At 46.9% G+C, this 19,094-nt stretch overlaps 1 protein-coding gene across 1 annotated transcript in view; it reads right to left on the minus strand.

The window, feature by feature from the left end:
- The window catches only part of Kiaa1549l (KIAA1549 like), a 248,992-nt gene extending 230,110 nt beyond the window's left edge, over nucleotides 1-18,882 (minus strand). The window contains exon 1 of the mRNA XM_051144264.1: nucleotides 18,144-18,882. Within this exon, the coding sequence (XP_051000221.1) occupies nucleotides 18,144-18,378 (235 nt within the window). The 5' untranslated portion in view covers nucleotides 18,379-18,882. The remainder of the gene's footprint in view (nucleotides 1-18,143) is intronic.
- Nucleotides 18,883-19,094: the final 212 nt, after the last annotated feature.

The raw sequence follows: 19,094 nt of genomic DNA on the forward strand, positions 1-19,094 counted from the left end.
ACAGGGACACCTAAAGCAAACATGAATTCATGCAGAAGGCGGCACTGGATCCCCTGGAAGTTGAGTTACAGACAGTTGTGAGCCACCTTGTGGGTTCTGGGAATTGATTGTCTGGAAAAGCAACAAGGAGCCATCTATCCAACCCCTATCAGCAGCTTTTTTTTCATGTATACAGTCTTCTGCTTGCATGTACATCTGCATGCCAGAAGAAGACACCAGATCTCATAGATAGAGAAGAGCAGCCCAGTCAGTGTTCTCAACCTCTGAGCCATCTCTCCAGGCCCCTAAACAGAACTTTAAACAGAACAAAAATATAGTGCTTTAAATAAGGATGTGGGAAGTAAGTTAAAGAAAGAAAAGAATGAGTAAGTTTAACGTGGGCCCCTCCCTCATTCACTCCAGTTGACCTGCTTTAGTCTTTGTTGAGCTATGTAACTAGAATATTCTACTCAAAGCCAAACTTTTCCATTTCTCTCGCATCCACAGTCCTCCTTCAGACAACCCAACCTCATCAGAATGCTACCTGCACACCCCATTTTAGCCTTTCCTCTCACGGTGTTTTTATAATATTGTAATTATCGATTGCTATCTTTCTAGCCTGTGAGTACACTTCTCACTTACTGTTTTATCTTAGACACTTTCCTGGCAAAGGGGATTAAAAGCGAGTCTGAAAGCAACGAGGAGATGTGCATGCAGCTAAGCTGAGACACATCAACAGTGAGGAAGTGAGGCTGTGGCCGCATAGGATGCACTTCCTGCCAAGGGATTCACACTTCCTGCTGCCAGACATGAGTGTCATCTTCTTAAACAGCTCCAGGTGAGGGCTTCAAACTGTTTGACCCTACACAATAGCAGGCAAAGACACAGGAGTGTGGATCACAGGACATGCAGGAGGGGTCACTCCCTTCTGTGAGGGAGGAGAATAAGAAGGCCAGCGCCCTCTGTTTTGTCTCAGATTTGCCCCCAAAATAAGTGAGAGTCACAATAGCAACAAAACATAATTGCAAGCAACAGTTCAAACTCTAGGAAATGACCAGACTTCAGGCCCCCTGCCCTGGGTGTCACACACTGCTGAAAGACCTCAAGGTGACTTTGAGAAGTTACAGTAACTTTCCTGAGAGTGTGAACACAGCCGTTCATGATCCAGTTGAAGGGTAACTGGGTTCGAAGAAAAATGTTACCTTGAAATAGCAACCATTTGTCTACTGAAACTACAAAAGATTGAATACAAGGGTTTTTTTCCCCATCCTAGCCCTCAGCCAAGAAGAAAATGTGTTATATTTTCTCATCAATTTATCTGTGGAAGAAAGTACCAGAAAAATACTGAATGTGAGAGTGAGGAGGAGACAGAAACGATTTTCACGTTCACCTGCCTTCAAATCTTACAACCTACCCCTGTCCAAATCCGAGCACCTGTGTTGTGAGACAGCCCCCCCACAACCTCCTGCAGAGCTAAGCACCAAGCAAACATGAGCTGTTACTGCTGTTTAGGAGCAGACAGCCATTTATACAACATACCTCCTGAACACCTACTGTGTGCCAGGCACTGCTGTAGGCACTACGCGTTGAGCAGTAAACTGAACTGGCTAAACCCCTACCCTACTGCCAGAGCTGACATTTGAGTGATTTGAACCTCGGTTTCTGTAACTCCAAGACCTGTTTAAGTTAAACCAGGGGCCACAGCCCCAAGTGCATAAAGGCGCAAAGCAGAGGAAACCAACAAGTTGTGTCTAAAGCTAACTGGCAGACGACCAAACTGGCCCCAGCTGTCTGGGAGAACTCACAGATTCCGTTCTCAAGCTTTACAGGTGAGCATGACTAAGTGGAAAGGGCTGACAAACGTCGAGTGGGAGTAGATGGCATAATCTCCATTTCTTCTTCCTTCCATCTGATGGATGCACACAAGTCTGGAAGCCTTGGAACCACGTACTCTGGAAAAACCACAAAGGGAAAGGAGGACCTTGGGCTCCTGAATCACTGTTTGGAAGTGAGACCTTCCAGGCCAGAACTCCCACTTGGTGGATGGAAAAATGAACTTTGTACCACGGTTTTGCAGAGTTGGCTTGTTACATATATATATATGAGAGAGAGAGAGAGTCTATTGGCAGACTAAGCACAGGAAAGATAGAATAGGTTTTCATACAGTGAAAGCAAACCACTTACTTCCTTCTTTCCTTCCTTCCTTCCTTCCTTCCTTCCTTCACATAACTCCCATTATCCCATGCATGTTATGTATGCGCAGGAGCTTCTGATAAGATGAGTCAAGTGTGCCTCAGCCTCAGCCTTGACTGTGGCTCTCATGTTTGGTTGTCTGCTCACTTTCACACCCTGGAACATAAGCTGACTCCACAGTTCTCTCACCTGCGAACAGCCGCGGTAGCTGCTTCCTGACCACCTTTCCTGAGTGCTCTGGGATGCTCAGAAGGTCAAGCGTCTTGGTTTTCCTCAGTGCTGGATTGATCTCAGGGTATTCTTCCTTTCCTCCCTGAACAAGGTGTCTCACTCACTTGGCTCTTCATTACCAGTGGGCATGGTGGCAGCAGTGTGCTTCCTCAGTTCTAACGACAACAGCTTCCACAGACGGTTTACAGCTGTGGGAGGGCTGTTAGCCTCCCATGTACTTAGAGGACTGCCTTTTGAGAACTACTGTTTGTTGGAGTTCAGTCCGTTTGAGGAGACAGGACAGTGGCCACAGTGGGTGGCACAGAGGACTAGCAAACCACGTGGTATCCAATACCTCGTGGGGCAGAGCAGATGCCAAGGAAGACTTCTGTACTTGGATCTTGAGGAAGTGCAAATGCTACTCAGGCAGACGGAGCTGGGAAAGGCTTCTTGGGCAGGCAGAATAATATGTCAGGGGTATGCAAGGTCTGTAGTGAGAAGTTTGAGCTGAAGGCTGTTCATTCATGGAGGACCTGGACGGCTCAGCAATGCAGTCCATCTCAGCAATCAGGAGGAAGAGGTACAGGAAGGTCTGAGTATGTTCGGGTTTTACAAGCTCACTGGCTGGTGGATGAGCCTACTTTGAGCTCATGAGCTTTCCCTCTGTTTTAGGAACAAAATGCGCCTCTTCCCACTACTTTGAGCAGTGCCCTCCCCCCCCCCCCCCCCCCCCGCCCCGGTCAGTCACCCGGTTGCTTATCTGCTGGTCACCCTCCCTGGGGATAGCCTTCCCTAGCCATCCCCCTCACCTAGTGGGCCAGTCCCCTCCTCCAGCCTCCCCCAGCACCCTGGCCTTCCCTGGTAGGGTGCCCGGCTCCACTGCCAGTCATGGCTCTGGGTAGCTGATTGGTATCATGAGTGGATGCCATCCAAAGCGAGTGCTGGGGCAGGGAGGCCAGTGCCTTCCCATGCCTGGGGCTCCACAAACAGTGCCTCCTCGGTTAGCACTCATAAGGACAGTCACCATGGAAACAACAGGCGCTTCATTATTTAAGGTTGCATGAAGAGCTCTGGGTGGCAGCACACATCTGTAGTCTCAGTACTCAGGAGGATCAAGTAAGAGGATCAGGAATTGGAGCTGGCCTTGTGTACGCAGTGAAGACCTCTTTTAAAAAAAAAGAAGAAGAAGAAACCTCAGATACAGACAGACAGACAGAGACAGAGAGAGCTGGAGAGACAGACAGATCATTTACGCAATATGAAACCCCAGCCAATGGTGTATGTAATGAAATGTTTAGGAGTGAAATACACTGATGTTTGAAACTTACGGTGAATATATAAAAATAATATGAGAGGGTGAGTGTGTAGCTCAGTTGGTAGAGTCCTTGCCCAGCGTGCACAAAGGCCTGTGTCCGATTCCCCAGCCCATCCCCCCTCCATATAAAGTGGGCACAGTTAAACACATCTGCTCTCCCAGCACTCAGAAAGTGGAGCAGGAAGATCAAAAGTTCAAGGTGCCCATCCTGGACTACTTAAGACCATGTGCTGAGAAAGACGGAGAGACAGAAAGACAGACAGACAGACATGGATGCAGACAGAGAGAGGAGTGTGGCTGGGGTAGTAGAGTTCTTACCTAGTGTGTACACCTAGGTTTTTTATCCCTAGAACTCCAGAAAAGGAGAAAAAATTTAATGGGTGGGTGATAAGACAGGACAATGTTTTTTAATGTCAATCATACCCCTACACATGGTAGCTAGAGAGGTATTCTCTGTATAGTTCTTTCATGTCTTATTTTTAAAGTTCAATACAATGTTGAGTGGACTGTGTAGGGTCAGTGAAACTATATTTACACTCTAGACAGGTCTACCTTCAAGTTCCAGGCCTGCCATTTAACCCTTTAATGTCTTCCCTGCTCCACCTTCTTCCAAACACAATGAAGAAGAGCCATCTAATGGCACTGTCGTGGGGATTAAAAGAGATGAAACTCTTGACCCAGCACATAGCACAGCAGCAGTTCTTTCACAAGTGTTAGTCCCCCTGTTCAACAAGTCCACAAACTAGGACACATCTCCAATAAATCGTAAAAAGAAGGCTCTTGTAATTTTTTTTTCCTTTTGCTGTATCTCAAGGGAAATTAGAAGGATAAATTAATTACGCTATTTTTATAGGTAAGGATGATGACCTTCCAGTAGTAGGTCTCTGGGAGTTGTATGTGTGAAGAAAGTGCTACATGCATAGTGTTGTCACCTCCTTCCCTCCTCTCCTAGTGGCCAGCACTCTCAGGAGCTGGCCAGGATGAGCAACATAGTCATATAAGGATGATGGATGGGGAATTTGGGGAGAATTGCACGCAGCACATGGAAACCAGGGCTCCCTGTCAAACTCCCAGATGTACAAGAGGAAGGAGTTCCAAGATCTGCGATGGCAGGTGACATGCTTCCAGAGACGTTAGTCACGAGGCCGTCTGGGCTTTTAACATAATTACCTGATGGCCTCGGGATCATAAATACAAGCCTCCAATTGGGCTGATCGCATGTGTTCAGCTGAAAGATCTCTACTGGGCCACCACACACATTTCTCATCTCTGATCTGAAAGGTAGGAAAAAGGAACCTATCGGTGGCAACACTCCAAGAAGAGAAGGCAAGGACATCTAGACCCGAGGGGACATTTCGCTACACGACAAAGAAAGCCAATGCTCATTTGAAAAAAATTGGGTCCAATGTGTGAAAATCTGTGGAAGGGTTAATTATGTGCCCCAGATGAGATATGGCCATCAGTATAGATGCAATTTTGTCAAAAGGTGTTTCTGTGTGCCTGAGATCACACGCACACTTAAGATGACAAGGCACGCTCTCTGCCTGGAAATCTCATTCCCTTTGACATAATTATAAGCCTGCCTACATGATTGACCTATTAATCCAAGGCTCTGAGCTCCCTGGACACTTCACACACTACCTGTTACAAGCTGGTTACACGCCACCCATTTGTGGATAGAAATGTTGCTCAGCTGGGACCAATGACATCACTGCAGAGACAACACATCACTTCCCAACTCACTATGGCTTTGTTGGCCTTAAATCAGAAATGGTGAGAGTTTACACCGATAAACTAGCCCAATGCTGTGAGCCCAGCTGCTCACCATCGTTGCTTTTTACAGAGCTTGTCAATGCATGGCCTTGTGTTTTTTTGTTTTGTGCTGCTGCTGATGTTGTTGTTGCTGCTGCTGATGCTTCTGTCTTACTCTGAAACTCTGGCTGGCCTGGAATTTGATATATAGACCATGCTAGATTCTTACCTAGAGTGTTGCCTACCTCTGCCTCCCAAGTGCTGAAATAAAAGATATGTGCTATCACATGCAGTGGATCTGCATATTATTGTTATTTGGGAAGAGGCAAATTTAGGGGCATTTGCCTCACCCCACATACCTTATTTTCAGTTGAGTCTTGGCCTGGCTGAAGGAGGAATCAGGCTAAGAAGCTGTTTTTGAGCCACATGCCTCAGCTTATCATATTGAAAAGGATACCCCTAACTCCACAGGCCAGGCTCTCTCTCCCAGATTCTCCCTCCCAGGGATGTGGAGCCAGGACAGAAGCTAGGCAGGTACTCAGAAGAACAACCCTGTCACTTCTTGCTATGGAAAGCACCCTAGCAGGTGAAGTCCTGTACACAGAGCCAAGCTCTGTGAGGATTCAGCCAAAGCCAGTTTGCAGAGGCAAGTGGAGCTAGCTATGGGAAGCTGGAAGTCCAAAAGACAGAAAGCCAATACCCTCAGGCACTCACCTGTACAGTAAACAGTAAACCCGTGCTGCACAGTAAAACAGTGAGGGGATGAAAGAAACGTACTGGGTTTAAATCTTGCCTCTGACATTTGGCCATATAAAACCGGGGCCATCGTTCTGAGCCTTGATTTTATTTTTCAACTGAAGCCAGGGAATTAATAACAGAACTTACTTTATAGGGTTGTGAGAATTGTATGAAAACCCTCACAGTTGTGTCAGCTATTCTTTCTCTCAGTTATTTAGAGTTCACCTAGCCCCGCCATAACTCATTCCTGTCCTGAGGGTTGCCTTGGGGCCTGGAGGCCCATACTTGAGCTGCTTTGTGGAGCTAAGTAGATAATCTGTTCCTGAGTCAGAAAAAGGGTAGGGAAGGGTCCCAGACCATACTACAACCTTTAGCGAACGGTTTCCTGAATGTTCTTAGTACGCCATGAACTTCAAATAGGAAATATGCTAAAAACTTGAACAACTGGGAGGTGTCTCCCTGACTAACTGTGTGGTCTGTTATTCCTGTAGGAAAATTAGTGTCATATTAGCTATTTAAAAAAAAAAAAAAAAAAGGAAAACACATGGAGCTAGAGAGATGGCTCAGTGCAGAGGGCCTGGGTTCAATTCCCAGCCCTGCGTCAGGTGGAAACTCCAGCTCCAGGCCCTTTCCTGACCTCCATGGGTATCTTGCGTGCGTGCGTGCGTGCGTGCGGATGCATAGAAAAGCACTTGGGATATTGGTATTGCTGGATCAGAGACAAGAAATATTCCCCATCCCACTGAAGATTTGGTGTTTGTGAAACTCACAATAAGTTAACATGAGGAAACTGCCCCAGACATGGTCCTGATTTTTAATACATTCTCATCCATTTAATTACATTCAGAATAGCTCTCTTAATCCCGATCCTCCTATTCTTTTCAAAACAAAGACTCTTTATTTGATAATGAAGTGTGTAGGTTTCAAGATATTTTTGCTCAGCTCTTTTTGCCACGGGCTTGTAAGCTGAACTATTCATTTCAACACATTTTCTTCTCAGACTTCCCATTTTTCTTTGGCCTTGCTGAGTTTGCTGTTGACATTTGGTAAATAAAAAGACAAGTGACAGAGCAGCAGCATTCCCTACAAGGATGGAGGAGGGGGAGCTCTAGGGCGCTCATACGTCTCCAGGCATGTATTCCCTGAGTCATAGGAGTAAGTCAAATATGCCCTACTACTTACTGGTATGCTTAAACACCAAAGCCATTTTGTGTTTCGAACATCAGAAGCTGTGTGCTTGTTTGTTTTTCCAGCTAAGAATAGATTGAACATATATAAATCTAAATCTAAATCAAATCTCCCCGGAGCTTTGGGCACATTAGTCAAAGCCTCGCCTGAGTGGACTGAAGGCAGGTGCTGCAGTGACCTTGGCCTTCGCGGGCAGCAGCTATTTGGCTTCATTTACATCTGCATTAGTTGGTTTAAACAGAGAGCCAGAGGTGGTGGCATGGAGTTTTAATCCCAGCACTCAGGAAGCCTATTTTACTGCATAAACTTGAGACTGATGTGGACTTAATAAAGTAAATGTTACATTATAATTTTTAAGGATTTATTTTGCTTGTAATTATGGATCTGTGTGTGGGTATGTGCATATGAGTGTAGGTGCCTACAGAATCCAGAAGAGGGCGTCAGATACCCCGGAACTGGAGTTAAAGGAAGCTGGAGGATGATGATGATGATGAGGAGGAGGAGGAGGAGGAGGAGGATAAGCCAGAGTTTACCTGTGCTTCAGGATGAAACCAAAACAGAGAAATACGGGGAAATTCTTCCCTTTTCAGAATGAGAATCCTTGACTAGGGTTCCCATGACTGCACTTGGTGCTTGTTGGCATACAGCCAGGGGCTTTGGGAAAAGATAGGCATAAAGGCTTTTATTCCCAGAGAAGAAAATTAAGACCATGAAGGTGAAGTGAGTTGATAAGTGAGCACAAAGAGCAATATGGGTGGCTTCGGCTTCCTGAACTCATCCAATTTGATTTCCCTGTGTCCCTGCTGTTTTTCCTGGATGCTGAGCCTTTATAGTGCCTGCTGGCAAGCCAGAGGAGAGGGCAAATGCCAGAGGCACCCAATACTTCTTAACTCACATAAGTTAAGAAGTGATCATTTCATCTTTAAAAGGCCACAGATGTTTTGTTGGGGTTTTTCTTGGGGGGGGGCGGGGGCTGCATTTTGTCGTGGTTGTTGTTATTATTTGGTTTTGCTTTTTTTTTGTTTTTGTTTTATTTATTTATTTGTTTTGTTTTGTTTTGTTTTGAGGCAGGGTTACTCTGTGTGACCTTGGTTGTCCTGGACTCGCTTTGTAGACCAGGCTGGCCTCGAACTCATGAAGATTTGCCTGCCTCTGCTTCCTGAGTGCTGGGATTATAAGCATGTACCACCACACTGGGTTGTTTTTTGTTGTTGTTGTTTTTGTTTTTGTTTTGTTTTTAAATAAGGTCTCACTATCTGTCTCTGACTGGGTCTAGAACTCACTATGTAGACCAAACTGGTGTCTAACAGAGATTGGCCTGCCTCTGCCTCCCAAGTGCTAGGATAAAGGTATAGAGCCTCATACCTGGCTAAGACTATAGATCTTGGGCTGGAGAGATGGCTCAGGCATTAAAGGCGAGGCTCATAACCAAAAATATAAGACTATAGATCTTAGGGGAGAAGTACTACCAATACTATACAAACCTTTCCACAATACAGAGATGGACATGTTTCCCTGTCTTAGAAAGCAGAATTACCTTTACACTACAACCTACCTAAGTTTTCCTTGAATATAAGACAGCTGGATGTGGTAGCTTACACCTTCCATCCTAGAACTCCAGAGCCTAGAAAATACTGCTGTGAGTTCAAGGACAGCCTAGGCTACATGGTTAGTTTGAAGGCAACCTGAACTACAGAATATAACTCTGCCTCAAAAAGAAAAAAAATAGATTAATATCTTTCATAAGCCTAGCATTTCCTTTTATAACTGCTAGAAGGGTGTAGAGAGATGGCTCAGTGGTTAAGCATTCATTTCTCTTGCACATATACAATAAACACATACATATATGTATATATATATATATATAATAAAATAAACACACATACATATATTGTATGTCTATATAGATAATAAAATAAATACACACACATATCACACACACACACACACACACAAAAACCAGACCCAGAAGGAACTCACATTGTGACTAAGTTGAAGTTTATCCCAAGAAGCAAAGTTTAGCTCCTAGAGCTGTAAGCTCAGTTATTTTCCCGTGTTATGGGCTAATAAATTCAAGCTTTGTGATCATGTTAATATGGTCAGAGAAAGCATGGGACAAAATTCCACACCCATCCGTGATAAAAAGTCACAGCAAAATAGGCTAAGAAGGGAGCTTCTTCGCCCAGATAAAGGGCCTTGGCAAGACAGGAAAACTATACACAGCATCCTACATCACAGTGACAGACTGAACGTGAACCTCCAGAGAGGATCAACACAGGGATGTCCACACTTCCAGCCCCAGCTGAATAATGTTCTGGAAGGTCTAGTCTCTGTAATCAGGCGAGAAATAAATTCAAAACATACAGATTTAAAAGAAATAAAATTGCCTATAATCACAGATGGAGTGATTTTTCCATTTAGAAAAACCTCAGGGTTTTACAAAATGCTACTAAAACCAAAGTAAATTTAGAAGAATTATAAAGTTTATTTGGTTGGTTGTTGTGTGTGTGGGTATTTTGCCTGCACTTAAGCCTGCACACCATGCGTGTGCAGTACCCACAGAGGCCAGAAGAGAGCGCCATATACCCTGGAACTTGAGTTACAGATGGTTCTGAGGCTCCGTGTGGGTGCTAGGAATTAAACTTGGGTCCTCTGCAAGAGCATCCAGGGCTTTAAAACACTGAGCAAGCCCTCCTGACAAAGTTTATATTCTTGAATCATGCTTCTACATGCTAATAGAATATTTAAGTACTGTTTACCAAAGCCCTGAAAAACATAAAATACACAAATACAGACACACACAGATATAATGAAACACAGATGAAAGAGAAATCCGGATAGATGGAGGCACTCGTGCCAGGTATGGTGGCCCATGCCAGCAATCCCAGCATTCCAAATGCTAAGCAGAAGGATCACTGTTTGAGGCCAGCCTGGTCTCAGCAGTGAGTTCCCGGCCAGCCTAGCCTACCGAATGAGACCTCGTCTCAAAACCAAGTAAACAAGCAGTGTTCTCACTGTCCGACCCCCAAGACTGAAGCTGGCACAGTGGGACTCAGTTGAGGATGATTTCACTCCCCCGTAGACAGTTAGAAATGTCCGGAGACATTATTGTTGTCACAGTCGAAGAAGGAGCATCTACTAAACAAAGACAAGAGAAAGCGCCATACCATGCTCAGCACAGAGCCCTGCAACAACGAATGATTGATGACAGCACTACAATCCGGAAGCCTTGAGCTGGAGAAATCAAGATAGCTTTATGTTGGCATCAGGAGAGAAGCACAGACCCTAGAGTCCAGATATAAACCCCATACTGTGGGGTCAAGGTCAGGCACTGGGGCAACGAGAGTCCTTTCCAAACACGGTTCTGGGGCGATTAAACAGCCATACTTAAACTTCACCTTGACTCTTTCTACCTTTTACAATGCAGAAAAATTAACACGGACGGATCACAACTCTAAATGTAAAGATTGAAAAAAAAACAAAAACAAAAAGCATAAAACTGCCAGAAGTGTAACCTTGAGCTGGCAAAAACTTCTATCCTAGGAAACACACACACACACAGTCCTTAAATTTAAAATTTTTAAACTTCTGTTCTTTGAAAAATATTATTGGTAAGATATAAATGAAAATCCACAAACTAGGAAAAATACATTTTCAAAGCACATTTCTAATAAAGGCCTGTCTAGGGAAATTCAAATAACGAGAAAGCAAACAACCCAACTGTTCTAATTGACAAAAGATTTTTTGATTTTAACTTTTTTACATATACATTTATATTATTACACATATAAACAATAAATTACCTATAGCAAGAAGAACCATGACACAAATCAGGAATTATATGTTGACAAGAGATTTTAACAGATCCCCCCCCCCTCCAACTTAAGATACAGACAGGAAATGGAGTGTGTGAGTAGAAATGCAAGGATAGCATTAGTAATTACAGAAGTGTAAACTAAGCCCAAATCGAGAGATAACATTGGCTGATTAGAGCAGTTGAAATTAAAACTAAAGGGGGGAGGGGAGCAGAGAGTCCTAAGTGCCACGGGATGAAGAGGCTGGCTAGACTCACACATTGCTGCTGGGAAGCAAAACTGTGCATCCACTTTGGAAAAGATTTCAGCAGCTTTTGTAAACACAGGCGGAACACTGGACTCTGGATACTGACTGCCCTTATTGGCCCTAGTATTAAAAAATTGTCCAAGCAGAGCCTCCCAATTGGAGACAACCCAAATGTCCATCAACACGGATAAGCAAATGGTGGCGTGTCAGAGTACCATTCCCCCATTTAAGAAAAAAAAAAAAGGTAAAGAAATAGTTAGGATGCAGGCAATGACACGCAAGATGCTCAAGAATGTGAAAGAAGCTGGACACTGTAGGGCACACATGTTCGTCATTCCATTCGTGTGATCATCTAGAAAAATCAAAGTATGACTACCTTTGGGGGATGGGAGGAAACTTTTGGGGGATAATAGAAATGTTCTGTATCTATATGGTGGTGCAGGATCCAATGTATGCTTCTGTCAAAGCTTGTCTATAGTGCACCTTACCAGACATAAAGTATATCTTCATAAACTTGATTGAGGGGAGGAGGAGAAGGAGGAAGAGGAGGAGGAGGAGGAGGAGGAAAGTTTTGGAGATGTAGTGCTTTCCCAGCATGCACAAAGCCCTGGGTTGGATCCCAGCACCATACAAACAAGGCATGGTGGTGTGTGCCTGCAATCCCAGCGCTCAGGAGGTCCAGTGCATGCCTGTAAACCCACCACTTGAGAGGTCCAGTGCATGCCTGTAAACCCACCACTCAGGAGGCCCAGTGCATGCCTGTAATCCCACCACTCAGGAGGTCCAAATCAGGGTATTAGAAGTTCAAAGTCATCTTGGGCTACACAGTGAGTTTGAAGCCAACCTAAGCTATCCTGTCTGAAAAACAAAACTTTGTGGCCCCTCAGTGTTCTCTCTTTGTACAGAACAGCATTTCAAAAGTCTGAGTCAGTTAGTGACCTTTGCAAGGAAAGATACTGAGAAGTCAGAACAATGGGCCTTGCAGCCCCAGTGCCTCATAGGCTGTCTGCGCTGTGGCCTCCCTGGAGAGGAGAGAGACTTTCTGCCTTCCTACCTGATGTGATTCATGGGGGTACTTCACTGACCTGCCACTCCACCCACCTTAAAGGGCAAGGGCCAGGTTGGTTTGATCTCCCCTGAACCCCCACACAGTGAGATCCTGGTATGCTCCCCCAAGGGCTTGATAAATACTGCCCAAGAATGCAACTCAACACCCGCTCCCACCAGCTGCAGTAATGCTAGCTCCCAGCACCCAGGTGCTGACTGATCCTTTGGTCCTGAACTCCCCAAAGAGTCACCATCCATGGCAGCCATCCCATAACCTTGAATAATGTGTCCCTCTGTGTGCTTGGAAATCGTCTCTCATATGTTGTCAAGCAACAAAAATGTTTTAGGGTCAATCCAACCATTCATTTTTGTTTAGAGAAGAGTAGAGTTGTTTGTTTAAAGAGAGAGGGAACAGAAAGCACCACACGGGCGTAAATGTTAACGAAAGCGAAAGGCGTGCATGTGCACTTGGCGTGGCCCCAGGCCAGGTCCCAGTAAGGTAAGACTTGGGCTAGGTCAGATGCTACGAACGTCTCCATTTGTCGCCTGCACTTCAGAGATACGGAGCAGGAATGGAGAGCTAACTCCTGAACAACATCAGTATTCCAATGCAGTCCCCTGGTCAGGGGCAGGGTGGGAGAATGGGAAAGCCTGAGCTATCCTGTAAGTATCCTCAAAGCGCTAATAGCTGATATACACAGTTAAAACTTGAAATGGGTTTGTTTGGGCCACGTATTTGGGGAGGAAAAACCACCAAAGTTAGTATTTTATTATCTTTAATGCTAAGAAGAAAGAGAAAATGTGATTATATGTAATTATATCACATTTTTATTTTCACTTGCACTGGGGGGCGGGTGGAGATGGGGGTTCGTGGTCTGCTTAGCTAGCTTATATAGAATCTCACTGTGTACCACAGGCTGGCCTCAAATTGGTGATCTTCTGGTGTCAGCCCCTCCAATACTGGGATTACAGGTTTGTGCCTACACACCTGGCTTTATATTCTCATCTTAACCTTCCATGAACCAACTCTGCTATTACTAAACTTTACAGAAAAGCATAGTTGTGGTATACACCTGTAACTCCAGAGCTCAGGAGTCTGAGGGTAATAGAGAGCTCCTGTCTCAAATAAAGGAGAGAGTGGGGAAAAAGTGCTACCTCAACTGTCTTAATTTCTCCTCCTCTCTTGAGCCCATTGGAGATTTTTAACCCATTGAAGGCTTCTGCCGCTGCCACTGTCAAGACCACCAAACACCCCCACATCTGCAAACCAAGTGAGTGTTCATCGCTCATCGAGGCTAGACCAAATATCCCAGCAACTGACAGAGTCACATGGTCTCTTCTCTTCCCCTCTTCTCCTTATACTTCACCACGTGATTCTACCAGTTCTGTCGTCACATTCTCAACTCCTCGCCGCCGCCCTTTCCCGTTTGCACTGTCTACAGCCATCCTCAGCCTCACCCTGGATTTCAGCCACAGCCTCTAGGCTGACCTCCCTGCCTCCCTCCTAACCCACAGTCTCTTCTCCCACAACAGCCAAAGTGATTCTTTCAAAACTGGTTGTTCCTGTGCCTCGCCGTCTCACGCAGAAGAGAACACATCATGTCCTCGTCACAGCCAGTAAGTTCCTCCTGATCTACCTATATACATGGCTTCCTCCTGAGCATCACTTCTTGCTGCTTTCCTCTGGTCAGCAGGTTCCACACTGGTCTCCCTGCTGTTCTTCAGCCACGTCACGCTTTGCGTGTACCTTTCCCTCCACCTGGAAAATTTCCCTCACAGAGCCGGTGCGCAGCCTCCACTTCCTCCTCATGTCATCCCCAGCCCTTCCCTAGCCACCCAATAGAAATCAGCACAGGTGTAAAGGTGCCAGCCCCTACCCTGACTCACTCTCTCCACAGAACTTACCAATCATCCATAATCTTGGGCCTTGTCCCTGACCAGCTGAATCACAGCCTGAATTTTTAACAGAATCATCAAGTGGTTCGTAGCCTTGGTAAAATTTGGAGAGCCCTGGGCCACTTTCAAATGGCACAAAAATGTGACCTTGTTTGGATTACTATAACCCCAGGGTATTGAGGTACTCAAAACCCAGATTGAGTGACTAGGTGAACGAATGGGTGGACGGATGCATACGTAAAGGCATGCACGCATGAACAAAATGTAGAATCTATGGAATGGGACTCCAACTTGGTGACATGTACAAGGGGGTTGGAGAAAGGCAAGAAAGGCATGCGGGGTGAAGTTATCTCCCTTTTGTGACGTGCTAAATCAGAGAACTCCTGACCCCAGCGAGCCCTTCCTCAGAGAAAGCAGTCACTCTCGAATTACTGTGAGTCACTTAACATTCTAACATCTAACAGAATCAGCCAGATTGAAGGCAAAGGATGTAAGAAAGCTGAATTTTCACTAAGTTCCTATCTCATCCTGGGCATCACAGCGAGCAACGGGAAAGCAAAGCTGAAGGGAGAATGAATACACTGGTTGGAGACACCACCCCAGGAGAAGGGTTCATGGAAGCCTCGGAGCAAGGCTGGGGCCTCCTCCACGCTGTGTTCTGGGTACAAAGATCCCTTTACTTTTCCTTGACCTGGAATATGCCACCATGAACCCTGACGACCTACCCAGCCCCACCCCCAACCCTCCCTAAAATTAACTTCAGTCTGACTTTATTATCTCTGCTTATGCAGTGTTAAGAGTTCAAGTCCCTCTTTGGGAGAGACCTCTGCAAAATGGTGGCTCCGTATTCAAGTCCATAACCACTACCCCAGCACCTCGTCTGGCAAAGCAAACGTGCAGGCAATCTCTGCCATGTTTATAAGAACAGCCAGCACTCTGTCAGCTGTGACGTGTCAAGCGCCGTTTTATACTTTGGCACATTAGCTCAGTCACCTCATCAGTGCACCCTCCCAATAAGATTAGAGCTTTTATTGCCCCTATTTCACACCAGAGGGAGAATCAAGGGCCCCAGAAGCCAAGGTCACATTGAGCAGAGGCCCACAAGGGGATGAGCACTGTGCCTTCACACAGCCAATACATTAAATGTTTGCAGATGTGATCTAAACAGGGAGGCAGTTAGGAAGGTTGGGATGTCAGATTTGCACTCTACCATCGTTGCTTGGAACCCTGATGGCAGAAGAGACTGAAGGGCATAGGTCTTCCTAGAACAGAAGTGACTGCCCGTGAGCAACTGTTCCATGGGCCAGAGTTAGGAGAAGGCATCTTCAAGAGAGCACCAAGCATGACCGCAGACTTCCCTTTACATGAGAAGGAGAAGATCTAAGGCTAAGGCCAAAGGGGCCTGGAGTGTGGAGATGGGACCAGCTTGGAGCACACGGCAAAGGCCACGCAATGAAGATGCTAGGAATTGGTGCAGCATTTTCTAGAAGCAAACCTATTTTTGTCCTTTTTCCTCTCTTTTTTGTTTTTTTCAACCAAGACAGATGTCTGATTTTTAGCCTTGTTAAATATCAAGAAACACGATGATGCAGATGACAGGCTCAGAAGCAGTCAGGACTTCAAGCAGAATGGGACAGGTCACTGATTTGGCCTCCCGGATAACTCAGCAGCAGACACATGCTGCAGAGAACGGCGCAGAACTGCAGCTGCCAGTCAGAGCAAGGGCCTCACAAGGTGACTGGTGGAAAGTCAAAGGTCCCCAGCCACAGTCACCTCTTCTCCCACCTCCCTCCTGACAGATGCCTTTCTCCCACAAATGTCTCAAGATGTCCCATATGAGGCCCAGGCCTCTCCTAGGCTGGGAAGAGCTGAAATCAGAGACCACAGGAAAGAAGGGTTAAGATCAGACTGGATGCCCAGTGTTCAGCTTACCACAGGACACTGCAGAGCTCAGAGGCAAACAGAGGATCCACAGGTGGCCTTGCCCATGGATGCCTGAGCATCAAGGGTGACAGTAGAAAAGGCACCCCAAAAGCACAGAGAAACCAAGTCTAACTAGAAGGGAGAAAATAAAGGGCCTCAGAGACAATTTCTTTGATGGCATCCCCCCTCATCTGTCTCTCCTAGGCTTATGTCTCATGACCAGCACACTACAAGAAAAAAGAGGATGGGGCCCCAGACTAGGACCAAAAGATGAAGATGAGAAGTCCCCTGGATAAGGTTCTCTCTGACTGAAAGATAGACAAGAGGTTGAGAAGGAGCCAAATACAAAGGTTGGAAGGGAGATCAGAAATTCAAAACCCTGTCAGAGAAAACTGGCTGACATGGGGCTGAATGGGGCAATACAGGAAAGCCAAATTTCACATATCACAGATGGCTGAACAGTTTTCAATCTATGCACTCAAATGAACAACATCCAAAAGTGAAAAGCTCTCAAACGGTTACAAACTTATCAAGAACTGGATGCTTGTTGGGGGGGGGGGGGTGGCACTGGGATTCTGAGCCAATGATCACTAAGGGACTTCCATATGCCTTCCTCCTGACTTCTCTCCCAACATTGTGTCACATACATAAAACTAGGGGACCACAGTCCCTAGAAGGGCAACCACTGAACTTTGGAGCCATTAGAAAGAATCACAACAGAAATTCTGTGATGGTCACGTGACACATAGATACCCCCACACACACACACACCTTCATGTCAGTGGCTTTTAAGTGAATAAGGAAAATGGCTTTCACGTTTATATAGATACGGCCAACGGAGAACTGTGTTAAGCTCCTTCAAAACTGGGAATTTCGATCTGATGTGGGGAAAGAGCACACTTGGGCACAAGGGGGTGGAGGTGGGGAGTCCTCCTTGGTCCTCACTAAAAGCTGCAACACTACAGAAACCAATGACTAAAGTGAGAGTTCTGTGTTAGATTAACTGAATTCCACCCAGAATTCCACCACAAACACAAAAGCTCGCCCTTTACAGGCGCCATAGCTATCATTCTTAACTCAAAGACCATTGCTGACGGCGCAGTGTAAGTTTTGAAGCCCTTCGGCAGAACAATTCTGCCCAAATAGTTACAACAGATCCACAAAACTGTCCACGGAATTAGAGAAATCTGTTTCTGAAGGACCTTTGTAAGTCTGGGCGCCAAGCGTGACTGTTCTTTAACAAGCCTCTTACAAATAATAGGTATACACTTGATCAATGCCTGAACCTTTGCAAGATGCAATCAATTATTTTAAGTACCTCATTCCCAAAAGGAAAAACAAAAACTGCTATGAGCAAAGGGGGAAACGCTATTTCGGCGCGCACACACACACACACACACACACACACACACACACACACACACACACACACACACAAAACACTTCAAACTCTCAGGTCATTCTTTGCAGTTAAGACAAAGTGAATACTAGCAACAGGAAGCCCAAAACCCAGTAACGACTCCATTCCTAACATGTTCTACAAAACAGGTCCCATTTAGGCTGTCCTAACCACGCCATGTCTAGCTAAACGAAGCGTGTTTGTGGGACCACCAGGAGCACTTTGCAACTCGTCTAGGAAAAAAAGAAAAAGATAAGAACGTGCCTCTTTCTTCGCCGCCCACGATGCCTTTCCTGAGACAGATTTCTGACAGTTCGCCTGCTGTTGCAAGTGCTAAGGACAGAGAAAATCCCAACGGTGCTGCAAAGAGCCCACCACCCACCACCATCCGGTTAAACTGCTCCAAACCCGGCCGCAGGCGCAGAGCCGCCAAGTGCTTACCCGAGTCGGCTCGGCAGTGCCCGGGGAGGGCAGCCAGCAGCAAGAGTCCCAGCAGCAGCGGCGGTAGCGGCAGCACATCCTTGGACCCACCAGCCCCGGAGCTCCTCACGCCCTGGCAGCGCGCGGCGATCCCGCCTGCATGGCAAAGCCCTTGCTCCTGGGGCCGGTCCGTGGGCTCCCGCAACGCCGGCCCAGCTTTGCTCGGGCCCTGGGGCTTCGCCTCCTGCGGAGCCATAGGGACCGCTCACACATCCAGGCCGCTGCCTCGTTCCACACCGCGCCAGGGAGCCCAGCCCTCCGCGCACCGCTCCTCACCGGGCATCTCCGGCCATGGCCCGAGTGTAGGAGGGAGGCGGGAGGTGTGAGCTGCTCGCTCGTCCAGCCTCGGTCCGAGGCGGGCTTAACGGCGCCGCGGCTTCACGCGCGCAGAGACCGGGGCCGCATGGGGTTCCCACGGTGCGGCGAGGGTGGGACGGGCGGCGCCCAGGTCCCCTCCCCGGGGCGGGATGCTGCACCTCAAGAGTGAGGCTGCAAGGCGCGGAAACCCGCGGCCCTAGCTCGTACAGTGTGCCGCTCGCCGCCGCCCCTACGCCCAGGTCTAGGTCCCTGCCGGTTCACCGGATCGCTGTGCTCAGGCTACAGCCGCGAGTGTTACTGCAGCTCAGAGCGGCGCCTCATTGACAAAGAAAGCACGTAGCACCGGAGCGAGCGAGGGAGGCGAGGCAGGCGCGCGCGCGCGCATCCCCGCGCGAAGCTACAGCGCGCCCCCTGCTCCCGCGCGCGGGGCCAGAACCCTGCCCTACGCCTGCGAGGTCTTCGTTGGGGGTTGGGGGACGCTTCCTTCCGCCCAGGGTCCCCAGATCTTGAGGTGGAAAAGTCTAGGGCGGGGAGGTGGTATAGTCCTCTGACCAGGGAAGGGACTAAACACGGTGACCGCAACGTGCTAAGTCT

Source organism: Acomys russatus, chromosome 4 (assembly GCF_903995435.1).
Source record: "Acomys russatus chromosome 4, mAcoRus1.1, whole genome shotgun sequence".
NCBI lineage: Eukaryota > Metazoa > Chordata > Mammalia > Rodentia > Muridae > Acomys > Acomys russatus.